General features: G+C 51.4%; 1 protein-coding gene across 1 annotated transcript in view; it reads right to left on the bottom strand.

Annotated features, from left to right (window-relative positions):
• Positions 1-9,829, bottom strand: part of SSU72 (SSU72 homolog, RNA polymerase II CTD phosphatase) — a 36,100-nt gene extending 26,271 nt beyond the window's left edge. The window contains exon 1 of the mRNA XM_016952220.4: positions 7,765-9,829. Coding sequence (XP_016807709.2) covers positions 7,765-7,844 — 80 coding nt within the window. The 5' untranslated portion in view covers positions 7,845-9,829. The remainder of the gene's footprint in view (positions 1-7,764) is intronic.
• Between the last annotated feature and the right edge of the window lie 2,781 nt (positions 9,830-12,610).

The raw sequence follows: 12,610 nt of genomic DNA, 5'->3' as shown, positions 1-12,610 counted from the left end.
ATCTCTACTAAAAATACAAAAAATTAGGCGGGCGTGGCGGCGGGCGCTTTTATAGTCCCAGCTACTTGGGAGGCTGAGGCAGGAGAATGACTTGAATCCGGGAGGCAGAGGTTGCAGTGAGCTGAGATCGCGCCACTGCACTACAGCCTGGGCGACAAGAGCGAGACCCTGTCTCAAAAAAAAAAAAAAAATTACTGAATGTTGAATGAGTGTCACAAGAGAGGAAAAACTCAGGCAGAGGGGGCTGCTGGAGTGTAACCAGCCTCTATGCGGATAATGGGGCAACACCCAGCAAGTGAAAACTACCTGTGCCTTTCTCACAGACACTGGCTTCTAGAAACCTGCCCTACGGACATACACGTGCCTCTGCAACGTGGTTGCCTGCCGGATGCCCACTGCCGGCCTTCCATAGCCACAAAAGAACAGACAAGTCGAATAATCCATCCATGGGGCACGACAGGCCATGCGGCTCCACGCGCACCTCCGAGGATGAGTAGAGGAAGCAAAAGAGCCCAAGGGCACCCTGCTGCGCCACCACACACGTCACCCACACACACAGAGAAGACGTGCTCATCTAGTGTACGTGAGACACCTGAGTCCCCTGAGGCTGATGACAGCTGCGTCAGTCCTCACATCCTTAGATATCCCGAGCTACACAACCCGGCTCTCCAAACATCTACCACACACGGCCAGAAATGTGGCACAACAGCAGCGATTCATGACTACAAACCCGTGTTCACGGCACCCGGACTGTGAAATAAACGTGAAAATGCTAAAATTAAAATTCCTGACATTCAGTCATAACCACAGATCCTGATGGAAACGTGAGGTTAAAGCAATAAAGTCAACTGTTGGTTGTGACTGAGAGGGTGACGGAGGCCCAGACACAAGGCATACCACAGGGAGCACACGTGAGAAACAACAAGCCTAAAATGACTTCCTTACCAATTCAGACAACATACAATAAAATATGTTCCGTCAAAGCACAGACAAGGGCCGGACGCAGTGGCTCACTTGAGGACAGGAGTTCGACACCAGCCTGGCCAACATGGTGAAACCTTATCTCTACTAAAAACACAAAAATTAGTCGTGGTGGCACACGCCTGTAATCCCAGCTATTCGGGAGGCTGAGGCAGGAGAATTGCGTGAACCCCGGAAGCGGAGGTTGCAGTGAGCCGAGATCGCGCCATTGCACTCCAGCCTGGGCAACAGAGAGATACTGTTTCAAAAAAAAAAAAAAAAAAAAATCGCACAAAGAAGCCCAGGATCAGCGTGATCACAGCAGCCAAAGGAGACAGCCTGTCTCCCAACACTAACAAGAACTCACCACCTGCTGGACGTTCCTTTAAGTTAGCCTATTTAAAAACAAAATGCAGTTTGTTTTTCCCGCAACAAAATGTGCACGAATGGCAAAAAGGCTATTTAGCAACAGAAGCAGTATTTCTCCTAAACTGATGCAACTGACAGGGCAGCCAGCTTGCGACTCAACAGCGTTTCTTACATAAAAGCAAGGACAGCTTGGAAAACACTCCTGACACCAACAGGCTTTGCCTGAAGGGCCAACGCCTTTGTAAACTAATCTTCGGGACAAGTATTTGTCTGGTATGCCAAACAACTGTCTTTACAAGTACCAAAAATCTATCAGAGGGCTTGTAATCCCAGCACTTTGGGAGACCAAGCAGGTGGATCACTTCAGCTCAGGAGTTTGAGACCAGCCTGGCCAACATGACAAAACCCCGTCTCTACTTTAAAAAAAAAAAAGCCAGGCATGGTGGTGCGCGCCTGTAATCCCAGTTACTCCGGAGGCTGAGGCTGGAGAATCGCTTGAACCCGGGAGGTGGAGGTCGCAGTGGGCCCCGTGATGGTGCCACTGCACTCCAGCCTGGGTGACAAAGTGAGACTCTGTCTCAAAAAAACTCCAAAAAACTATCATAAGCCATCAGGCGGGGCGTGGTGGCTCGCGCCTGTAATCCCAACACTTTGGGAGGCGGAGGAGGACGGATCACCTGAGGTCGGGAGTTTGAGACTAGCCTGACCAACAATAGAGAAACCCCGTCTCTACTAAAAATACAAAACTAGCTGGGCGTGGTGGCTCATGCCTGTAATCCCAGCTACTTGGGAGGCCAGGAGTTCAATACCAGCCTGGGCAACACGGTAAGACCCTGTCTGTAAAAATAAATAAATAAATAAGGCCAGGCACGGTGGCTCACGCCTGTAATCCCAGCACTTTGGGAAGCCAAGGCGGGCAGATCACCTGAGGTCAGGAGGTTGAGACCAGCCTGGCCAACATGGTGAAACCCCGTCTCTACTAAAAATACAAAAAAATTAGCTGGACATGGTGGTGCATGTCTGTAGTCCCAGCTATGCAGGAGGCTGAGGCAGGAGAATCGCTTGAACTCGGGAGGCAGAGGATGCAGTGAGCCGAGATCTTGCCACTGCACTCCAGCCTGGGCGACAGAATGAGACTCCATCTCAAAAAAAAAAAAAAAAAGAAAGAAAGAAAAAAACAAAAACAAAAAGCCACAAAACAAACAAACAAAAAACCTAACTGGTTCCAAGGGGACACTTTAATCCTTGGAGCACCAAGCGCGGGAGGCTCTGTGGAAACGTACGGCGGAGTCTTCTGGCGCTGCCCTGAAACATGAGGACTCCCAGGACTCTGGTATTTGAAACAATTTAGTCTCTAACACCAAAGATGATCACTCCAGAGAACGCTAAGATGTCGACACTTACTATCACTTGGATTTATCAGGAAAATAGAGTCCACGCCGATTTTCAATAGGGTGAAATTGTTACTGTGTCTGTTTTTAGAGACAGGGACTTGGTCTGTCGTCCAGCCAGGAGTTCAGTGGCACAGTCACAGCTCACAGTCATAGCTCACCACAGCCTCAACCTCTTGGGCTCAAATGATCTTGCTGCCCCGTCTCCCAAGCAGCCAGAATGACAGGCATGTGCAACCACACGTGGCTAAGTTTTAAAATGTTTTGTAATGATGGCGGGTCTCACTGTGTTGCCCAGGGCTCAAACTCCTGGGCTCAAGCAATCCTCCTCCCTCAGCCTCCCAAAGTGCTGGACTATAGGCCGAAGAGCCACCTTGCCAGGCCCAAAATTTTTAAAAGGGGCGAGGTTCACTGATCAGCTAGCTACTGTGCCTGCTCAGTTAACTACAATTCCTTTTGACAATTTTATTTCAGCTTTCCTGTGCAGTTTTATGTAGCCCTACCCAACTGCATACAATTTTCCTTTTTTCACTTACCATAAGCATTTCCTACGCTTTTCACATCATTTTTAACGCCTGACTCTCTAAATCTGACTTTCACAAGCTTTCCCAGTGTAACAGAAAAGCACTATCACACAGAGTTTCTGAGTATTAAAACTCTCTAAATAAACCCAAATGAATAGACAAAGGACATAAACAGGTAATTTTCAAAAGCAAAAATGCTCTGGGTGCGGTGCCTCACACCTGTAATCCAAATACTTTGGGGCGCTGAGGCAGGAGGATCGTTTTAGCCCAGATATTCAAGGCTGAAGTGGTGAGCTATGATCACGCCACTGCACTCCAGCCTTACTCTGGCTTGAAAAAAAAAACAAAAAAAAAAAAAGGGAAAATGACAACAGACATAAATTCCAACTTCAATAAGGCCAAGCTAGAAAACCGAGACATGGAAGAACACCCTGCCGACCAGAGGCCAGGAGAAGTGGAGTGAAATTTCCTAAGAGTCTGAAGGATTTCCTGCCTGTTACCCCCGAGACCCCAGTCATGACATGGAGGAAGAGCCACCTGCAAGATGGACACAAGCCACAAGCTGTGCTGTGAACCTGGGCACTCAGCGCCAATGCCACCAGTCTGTGAGTCTCTGCAGGGACCCCCCCACCCAAAATCGGACCGCCAAATTCTCCCGTTTGACTGGGGTATTATAGAAAATTATTTGTATGAATAATGAAAATAAACCACCTCGTGGCAAAAAAAGGAAACTAATGATGTGAATACTAACTATGGAGCAGACAACAGAACAAGAGCTTATCCCCGATGCACGCGTGAACACATGGAGACAGACGGACACCAAAATGGTACTTCTGAGAGACCACTTTCATTTTCTACAGTAAGAATTTCTGCAACAAGCAGGCTGGGCATGGTGGCTCACTCCTGTAATCCCAGCACTTTGGGAGGCCGAGGCGGGCAGATTACGAGGTCAGGAGATCGAGACCACCCTGGCCAACACAGTCAAACCCCATCTCTACTAAAAATACAAAAAATTAGGCCGGGCGCGGTGGCTCACGCCTGTAATCCCAGCACTTTGGGAGGCTGAGGCGGGCGGATCACGAGGTCAGGAGATCGAGACCATCTGGCCAACACAGTGAAACCCTGACTCTACTAAAAGCACCAAAAATTAGCCAGGCGTGGTAGCAGGCGCCTGTAGTCCCAGTTACTCAGGAGGCTGAGGCAGGAGAATGGCATGAACCCGGGAGGCGGAGGTTGCAGTGAGCTGAAATCGCGCCACTGCACTCCAGCCTGGGCGACAGAGCGAGACTCCATCTCAAAAAAAAAAAAAAAAAAAAAAAAAAAAAAAAATTAGCTGGGCGTGGTGGCAGGCGCCTGTAGTCCCAGCTACTCGGAGGGTTTGAAGGAGAATCACTTCAACCTGGGATACAGAGGTTGCAGTGAGCCAAGATCGTGTCATTGCACTCCAGCCTGGGCAACAGAGGGAGACTCCGACTCCAACAAAAAAAAAAAAAAAAGGAAATTGAAGGTCCATGTCTAAATTAACTTCATGATATCCATAATAGATGTCACCTTAAACTTACTTCCTTTTGACTCTCTTCTGAGTCTACTCTTTTGAGTAAATTTGAATGATGGCGGCACAGGTAAAAGCACACCCAAGAATTCATTATTCAGAGGTGCTCTCTGCTCCTTTTCCAGAGACCACAGCTCTGCCAGAAATGGCCACTGGCCACTCTGAACTAAAAAGGACTTGGTCATCTTCAGTCATCGTCTCAGCGAGGTTATGATTGGCATGTCTTTAAAGCAGCCGCTAAATCTGATTTTATTAACAAGATAGCTAAATAATTTTTTTTTTTTTTTGAGACAGTGTCTCGCTCTGTCACCCAGGCTGGAGTGCAGTGGCCGGATCTCAGCTCACTGCAAGCTCTGCTTCCTGCTTCCCGGGTTCACGCCATTCTCCTGCCTCAGCCTCCTGAGCAGCTGGGACTACAGGCGCTCGTCACTACGCCTGGGTCATTTTTTTGTATTTTTTGTAGAGACGGGGTTTCACCATGTTAGCCAAGATGGTCTCGATCTCCTGACCTCGTGATCCACCTGCCTCGGCCTCCCAAAGTGCTGGGATTACAGGCGTGACCCACCGCGCCCAGCCCTAAATAGAATTTTTAAAGCATTTCTTTTTGTTAAGATTTCTACTCCATCTTGCCAGGCGCAGTGGCTCACGCCTATAATCCCAGCACTTTGGGAGGCCCACGCGGGCGGATCACGAGGTCAGGAGATCGAGACCATCCTGGCTAACATGGTGAAACCCCGTCTCTACTAAAAATACAAAAAAATTAGCCGGGCGTCGTGGCGGGCGCCTGTAGTCCCAGCTACTCAGGAGGCTGAGGCAGGAGAATAGTGTGAACCCAGGAGGCGGAGCTTGCAGTGAGCTGAGATAGCACCGCTGCACTCCAGCCTGGGCTACAGACTCCCCCTCAAGAAAAAAAATATATATTCTACTCCAACTTTATTTTATTTATTTATTTATTTGAGATGGAGTCTTGCTCTGTCGCCCAGGCTGGAGTGCAGTGGCATGATCTCGGCTCACTGCAAGCTCCGCCTCCTGGGTTCATGCCATTCTCCTGCCTCAGCCTCCCGAGTAACTGGGACTGCAGGCGCCCGCCACCACGCCCGGCTAATTTTTTTGTATTTTCAGTAGAGACGGAGTTTCATCGTGTTAGCCAGGATAGTCTCAATCTCCTGACTTTGTGATCCGCCCATCTCAGCCTCCCAAGGTGCTAGGATTACAGGTGTGAGCCACTGCACCCGGCCTACTCCATCTTTGTTATGCAGATACAGCAGAAAATCTTGAACAAAGGATCACCAAGGAGAACCAGCAGAACCAGAAGGTCTCCAGCCCATTTGTTATTCCAATTAACAATAATTTTGTCTTGGGGGGGGGGGGTGAGCCTTGCATTGTTTTGCTTAAATGTATCAAATTTTTACAGGTAACTGCAGTTTATAAATGAAGACCCAGCACAATGTAATTCTAGCACATTTCTAGTTTTAAAAACAACCTTTGGCCGGATGCGGTGGCTGACGCCTGTAATCCCAGCACTTTGGGAGGCCGAGGCGGGCAGATCCCCTGAGGTCGGGAGTTTGAGATTAGCGTGGCCAGCATGGTGAAACTCCGTCTCTACTAAAAATGCAAAAAAAGCCGGGCGCAGTGGCTCACGCCTGTAATCCCAGCACTTTGGGAGGCCGAGCGGGCGGATCACGAGGTCATAAGATCGAGACCATCCTGGCTAACATGATGAAACTCCGTCTCTACTAAAAATACAAAAAAAAAAAAAAAAAGAAAGAAAATTAGCCGTGCGTGGTGGCCGGTGCCTGTAGTCCCAGCTACTCGGGAGGCTGAGGCAGGAGAATCACTTGAACTTGAGAGGCACAAGTTGCAGTGAGCCGAGATCGCGCTACTGCACTCCAGTTTGGGCGACAGAGCAAGACTCTGTCTCAAAAAAAAAAAAAAAAAAAGAAAAGAAAAGAAAGAAAAGAATAAAGAGAAAGAATCAGCAGATCATGAACACTTGACACTGATTTTTGGGGGGTGTTTTTTGGTCTCCAACTCCTGACTTCAGGTGATCCGCGTGCGTCGGCCTCCCAAAGTGCTGGGACTACACGCGTGAGCCACCGTGCCTGGCCTACGTGACACTGTTAAAAACGGAAAAAAAAGGGGGACTGCTAATTTTCCCAAGTTGCTCAGGAAAGTTATAGCTGGACTGCGATAAGAGAAGCGAGACACTGTTTTCATTTAAAGTTCACGTAGGTAACTTTGGGGGTAAAAAAGCCATTTCAATTTTGTCTTACTATCAAAGTTGACACATACCAAATTTTAACTGTAAGTCAAGTGGTCAGTTTCTCAGTTTGCTATGTGACTCAACAAAAAAACTTGTTATCAAGCAGGAATAAACTTTCATTAGACATATGCTACGCAAGAGTCACAGGCGGCCAGTTAGCAGGGAATATAAACTAGCAGAGCCAAACCAAGTCCACGTTGTATTCCAGAAACTACCGGTTGGAGGCGTTCCAGGGAGGAAGAGAAGATCTTTCGCAAAAAAAAAAAAAAAAAAAGAAGTAGCAAACACACAAATCCATGGCATAAAAAAGTAGACCGCTTTGTTATTTACAACATCGTGGTATGCCGAGATTGTGTTGCGCGCCGTTTCCAGGGAAGGTGGCCAACGACGCACACGAAATACCATGATCGGCCGCCGCCGCGCAGCCCCTCGCCGCGGACGCTACCCTCGCCCCCCGGGCCCGGCCTCGGAGAGCTCGAAGGACCACCGGACAGCGGGCGCCTCGTCCCGGAACCTGCCTTCCCTGTGATGCCCACCCGCGTGTGGGCGCCGCGCGCTGCCGTCCAGCTGCCATCCCAACCAGCCGACCCACGAGCGCGGCCCGGCTTCCTCTCAGGGCTCCCGGCGCGGGCCAGGGGGAACCGGGGAGGAGGGAGGGCCGGTCGCCGGAGCGGAGCGCGCGGGGACAGGGTGGAGCCCAACTACCTGAGGATGTTGTGCGCCTCCATGCTCCGGTTCTGGTTGCTCGAGCACACCACCGCCACCCGCAGCGGGGACGACGGCATGGCGGCGGCCGCAAATCCCGCGGCTCTCCCGCTTGGGTTCCCACCCCACCGCGGCGCTTCCGCGCGAGCAAAATGGCGGCCGCGGTGGCCGGAAGCGGGCGACGCGAAACGACGGCGCCGGCGGCGTAGCGTGCGGCGTCTGCGCGGCGGCCTCCCCGCCCACCCTGGGCGCCGGGCCGCGGACGGAGCGCAGGCACTGGCCTTCGGGCGCGCTGCACTCGGCGAGGCCGGGGGCGGCCAACGCCGCGCCGGCCCCCGGCGTCCGCAGCAGAGACCCGCACTCCACAAGGCCCGGCTGAGCGTCACGGCGCCAAGCCCCGGCGTCCTGACATCAGCACCCCGCGCCGGCGCCTAGTGTGACGCAGACGACGTGCGGAACACCAGGACGTCATAAGGTGTCGCCGCCGCCTTTGGGAGCGATGCGAAACGCCGCGCTTGCCGGAGATAGCATTGAGGGCCCTTCCGCGGCCCGGCGTTTCGTCTCTTGGGACGATTTTGTGCGTTCCCTCGGTCCCCGTGGGGCCCATAGTTCTCACTTCTGCCACCCCAGAGTCGCCGCGCTTCACTAGACCCACTCCCTCCACTGTCCCGGAGGCCCACAGACATTCCCGCATTCTGAGGCTCGCTCCCGTCCCGTGCCGCTGTTACCGGCCTCCGGCCCCGGCTCATACAAGCAGGAGCACATCGCTCTTTTATGAAAGCCCTTCAACATTTAACGTTTAAATGCGAGGGCCGACCTGTGACAGACCTGGTTGGGAGTGCACGTCGACTATGGTCTTCCTCGCCTCGGGCTTCCTTGGAGAGGCCGCCGGCTGGTCTGAGATTTGGGTCCAGTTACAGTAAATCCAGTCAACGCGAGTGTGTTATTCCCCAGCTATGCCTGTCTGCCTGGATGCAGCCTCGCGGGGGACAGTGGGTTGATGTTTTGCCGTGGGAGCGCCACGGACGGGAGAGGGAGTGATAATGATTGTCAACCTAATAACAGGCTCTCTAACTGAAAATGATATTTCTTTGGGAATAGGGCGTTGGCGAATATGCGTGCCATAGTAAACGATTTGCGCATTCAGGAAAGTAATGGTTTTTAAAGAAAAAATGAAGACGTAGATAATGGCTTGGAAATAATTAACCTTGGCTACAAAGAACAGTAACAAGTGTACTCCCGGCCGGGCGCGGTGGCTCAAGCCTGTAATCCCAGCACTTTGGGAGGCCGAGGCGGGCGGATCACCTGGAGTCAGGAGTTCAAGACCAGCCTGACCAACATGGAGAAACCCCGTCTCTACTAAAAATACAAAATTAGCCAGGGTGGTGGCGCATGCCTGTAATCCTAGCTACTAGGGAGGCTGAGGCAGGAGAATCGCTTGAACCCGGGAGGCAGAGGTTGCGGTGAGCCGAGATCGCGCCATTGCACTCAAGTCTGCGCAAAAAGAGCGAAACTCCGTCTCAAAAAAAAAAAAGAAAGAAAGAAATTGTACTTTTAGGTCAGGCGCAGTGGCTCACGCCTGTAATCCCAGCACTTTGGGAGGCCGAGGCGGGTGGAACACGAGGTCAAGAGATCGAGACCATCCTGGCCGACATGGTGAAACCCTGTCTCCACTACAAATACAAAAGTTAGCCGGGTGTAGTGGTGCGCACTTGTAGTCCCAGCTACTCAGGAGGCTGAGGCAGGAGAATCACTTAAACCCAGGAGGCGGAGGTTGCTGTGAGCTGAGATTGTGCCTGTGCAGTTCACCCTGGCAACAGAGTGAGATTCCATCTCAAAAAAATAAAAAGAAATTGTCCTTTTGCAAAATACGGCAATGAATAAGTTTAAAAGGGGAAAATACAAGGTAAAATCAATAATACTATGACTATCCCAGTTTGCATATTGGTTTTGACCCATGAACCTAGGCTTAAAGGAAAGCAATTAAAAAGAAAAAAATTAGAAAACAAAAATAGAAAAATAGAGATTAAAGGAAGCCAATTGAATAAATAAAATGGCCATAGAAATTACATGAGACTTGTAACCATGTGCCTGTTTTCTTTCTGTGTGTAAATGGATCTCAGTGTTCCAGAGGAATTTACCCACATACAGCATATAGTATTGACATACTTATTTAATACCTTATTTAACCAATAGGTAGTAAAGATCTCTTAGGTCAGGTTTTTGTGAAGTTACCAGCAGAAGCTACTGATTGTGAAATGTCAAGTTATACCATTGATGGCAGTGGCAGCCTCTCTTGAGTGGCTACTGGGAATATGCTGGCTACAGCAGGGGAGGCTCAGCTGGGACTCTGTGCTCCACTGAGCATGTGGGAGCCCTGCCCCCTTCCAAGTTGGCAGGACAGGAGCCCCACCCTCCTGGGAGCAGCTGCATCTGCCCAGCCACGGCTGTGGACCCAGGTATCCCTGCAATCCCAGGGCTGGGAAGCCACCCCCACCTGCCCCCGAAAGCTCAGAAGTGCCTCCAGCTGCTACCTGGCCTCTCCTGACTCCCGACAAAGCTGAAGCCAAGCCCAGGCGCTGTTGCAACCCAGCCAGGTGTGCACACACTGAGGGCAGTGCTAGCATGCCAGCCCCTTGCTGCCTCGGCCCGCTCTGGACTTTGAGTGCTCATAAGCATGGGAGCAAGGCCAAGGAGGGGCTGAGGGCGGCTCAGCCCAGTCCTGTAGGCAACCCTCGACCTGAACAGCCTGGGTCCTGTAGATGACATGATTGATGGCAGTAGGAGGCACACAGGCTCCTGGGTGGAAAGGGGTGGGTGTCCAGTGAAGACCCCCATTAAAGCTAGGGACTTCCTGAAACATGGGGGCTGGGCTGCCAGTTCTGGGTGGAGTCTGCCGTCCAGAGTGAGATTTATGGTGCTTTTTCTGGGCCCGTCCATGGCTGCCCATGGGCCAATCAGTATACACTCTCTCCCTTCTGAAGCCCATAAAAATCCCACTCAGCTATACTCACAGAGATGTCAGGACTACCAGCTGTGGGAAGGATCTACCCACTTGGGATCCCCTCAATTTGTGGGGATCACCTGCCTGTGGGAAGGAGCTACTTACTCCGGGTCTCCTCTCCGCTGAGAACTAGGCACTCGGGACGACCTGCCTGCAGGAAGGAGCTACTCACTTCGGGTCCCCTGAGAGCTGTTCTGTCGCTCAATGAAGCTCCTCTCTTTCTTGCTCACCCTCCGGTTGTCCACGTACCTCATTCTTCCTGGACGCAGGATGAGAACATGGGACCTGCTGAATAGCAGGACTGAAAGAGCTGTAATACAAACAGGGCTGAAACACGTCTCCTGCTTGCCACATTGGGGGCAACAAGAAGGAGAGAAGAGAGCTGTGGCCCTTCGGGGAGCCCAGACTTGGGGACTCCCTGAGCCAGGGCTCTGACACCCTTTTTGGGGGCTCCCTGAGCCGGGGCCGTGACACCCTCTTTGGGGACTCCATGAGCCGGGGCCGTGACACCCTCTCGGGGACTCCCTGAGCTGGGGCCATGACACCCTCTTGGGGACTCTGCAGCTCCTTGTATCTCCAAGATTCTGGGAGCCACCACGTTCCCCAGTGCCTGCAGTGGAAGCCACTTCTGGTGCACCTGGTCCAGCTACAGACTTGCACAGAGCTGGCACCTGTGCCGGTGCCTGGAGCTGCCTGCCCCACTGCAGCTGCCACACCTGGCTGTGCACAGGGACTGGACCCCGCGCTTGTTCACACACCCCCCTGCCACTCCTCACCTGGAAGGTGTGGGATCTGAGCCAGTAGCATCAGCTGAGTGCAGCCTATCAGGCTGAGTGGGTGGATTGGGCCCAGTGGGCCCAAGCAAAACTCAGGCAAAGGCGCCCCAGACACAGAGGTTTCCGGATGGGAAAGTTACACCCTAAGGATCCTGTGACAGCATTACCCTGCCCAGTGAAAAAGGTAGAATCAAAGGGGAGTAAGAGTCTCATTATAATTGTAGTCTTGTTCCGAAGTCTTGGGAAAAGCTGTCTGTAGCATGAAAACATCAGCTTCTCTGGGTTTGAAGTTTGGGTGTTTCTGGTTAGGGCATCAGGCAGTTTGGTGAACATTGTGTGTGACCCATGCATCAGGCATGAGACTTGTCCCTTAAAATGTATCTAGTTTGGTCTGGCACATTGGCTCATGCTTGTAATCCCAACACTTTGGGAGGCCAGTGTGAGAGAATCTCTGTTTTTTTTGAGACAGAATCTCGCTCTGTCGCCCAGCTGGAGTGCAATAGCGCAATCTGGGCTCATTGCAAGCTCCACCTCCCAGGTTCACGTAATTCTCCTGCCTCAGCCTTCCGAGTAGCTGGGACTACAGGCGCCCGGCTAATTTTTTTTTTTTTTTGTATTATTAGTAGAGACAGGGTTTCACCGAGTTAGCCAGGATAGTCTTGATCTCCTGACCTCGTGATCCGCCCGCCTCGGCCTCCCAAAGTGCTGGGATTACAGGCGTGAGCCACCACACCCGGCCGAGAGAATCTCTTGAGACCAGGAATTTGAGACCAAACTGGTCAATATAGCTAGATCCCTCTCTATTTAAAAAAATTACATATATACACACACACACATATATAACACATATATACATACATTATACATACATATACACATGTGTATGTGTGTAAATTAATTTTTTTTTTAGATGGAATCTCTCTGTGTCACCAGGCTGGAGTGCAGTGGTGTGATCTCGGCTCACTGCAACCTCCACCTCCCAGGTTCAAGCGATTCTCCTGCCTCAGCCTCTCGAGTGGCTGGAATTACAGGCACACACCACCACGTCTGGCTAATTTTTGTATTT

Source organism: Pan troglodytes, chromosome 1, assembly GCF_028858775.2.
Source record: "Pan troglodytes isolate AG18354 chromosome 1, NHGRI_mPanTro3-v2.0_pri, whole genome shotgun sequence".
NCBI classification, from domain to species: Eukaryota; Metazoa; Chordata; class Mammalia; order Primates; family Hominidae; genus Pan; species Pan troglodytes.
This window is presented reverse-complemented; position numbering and strand designations above follow the sequence as displayed.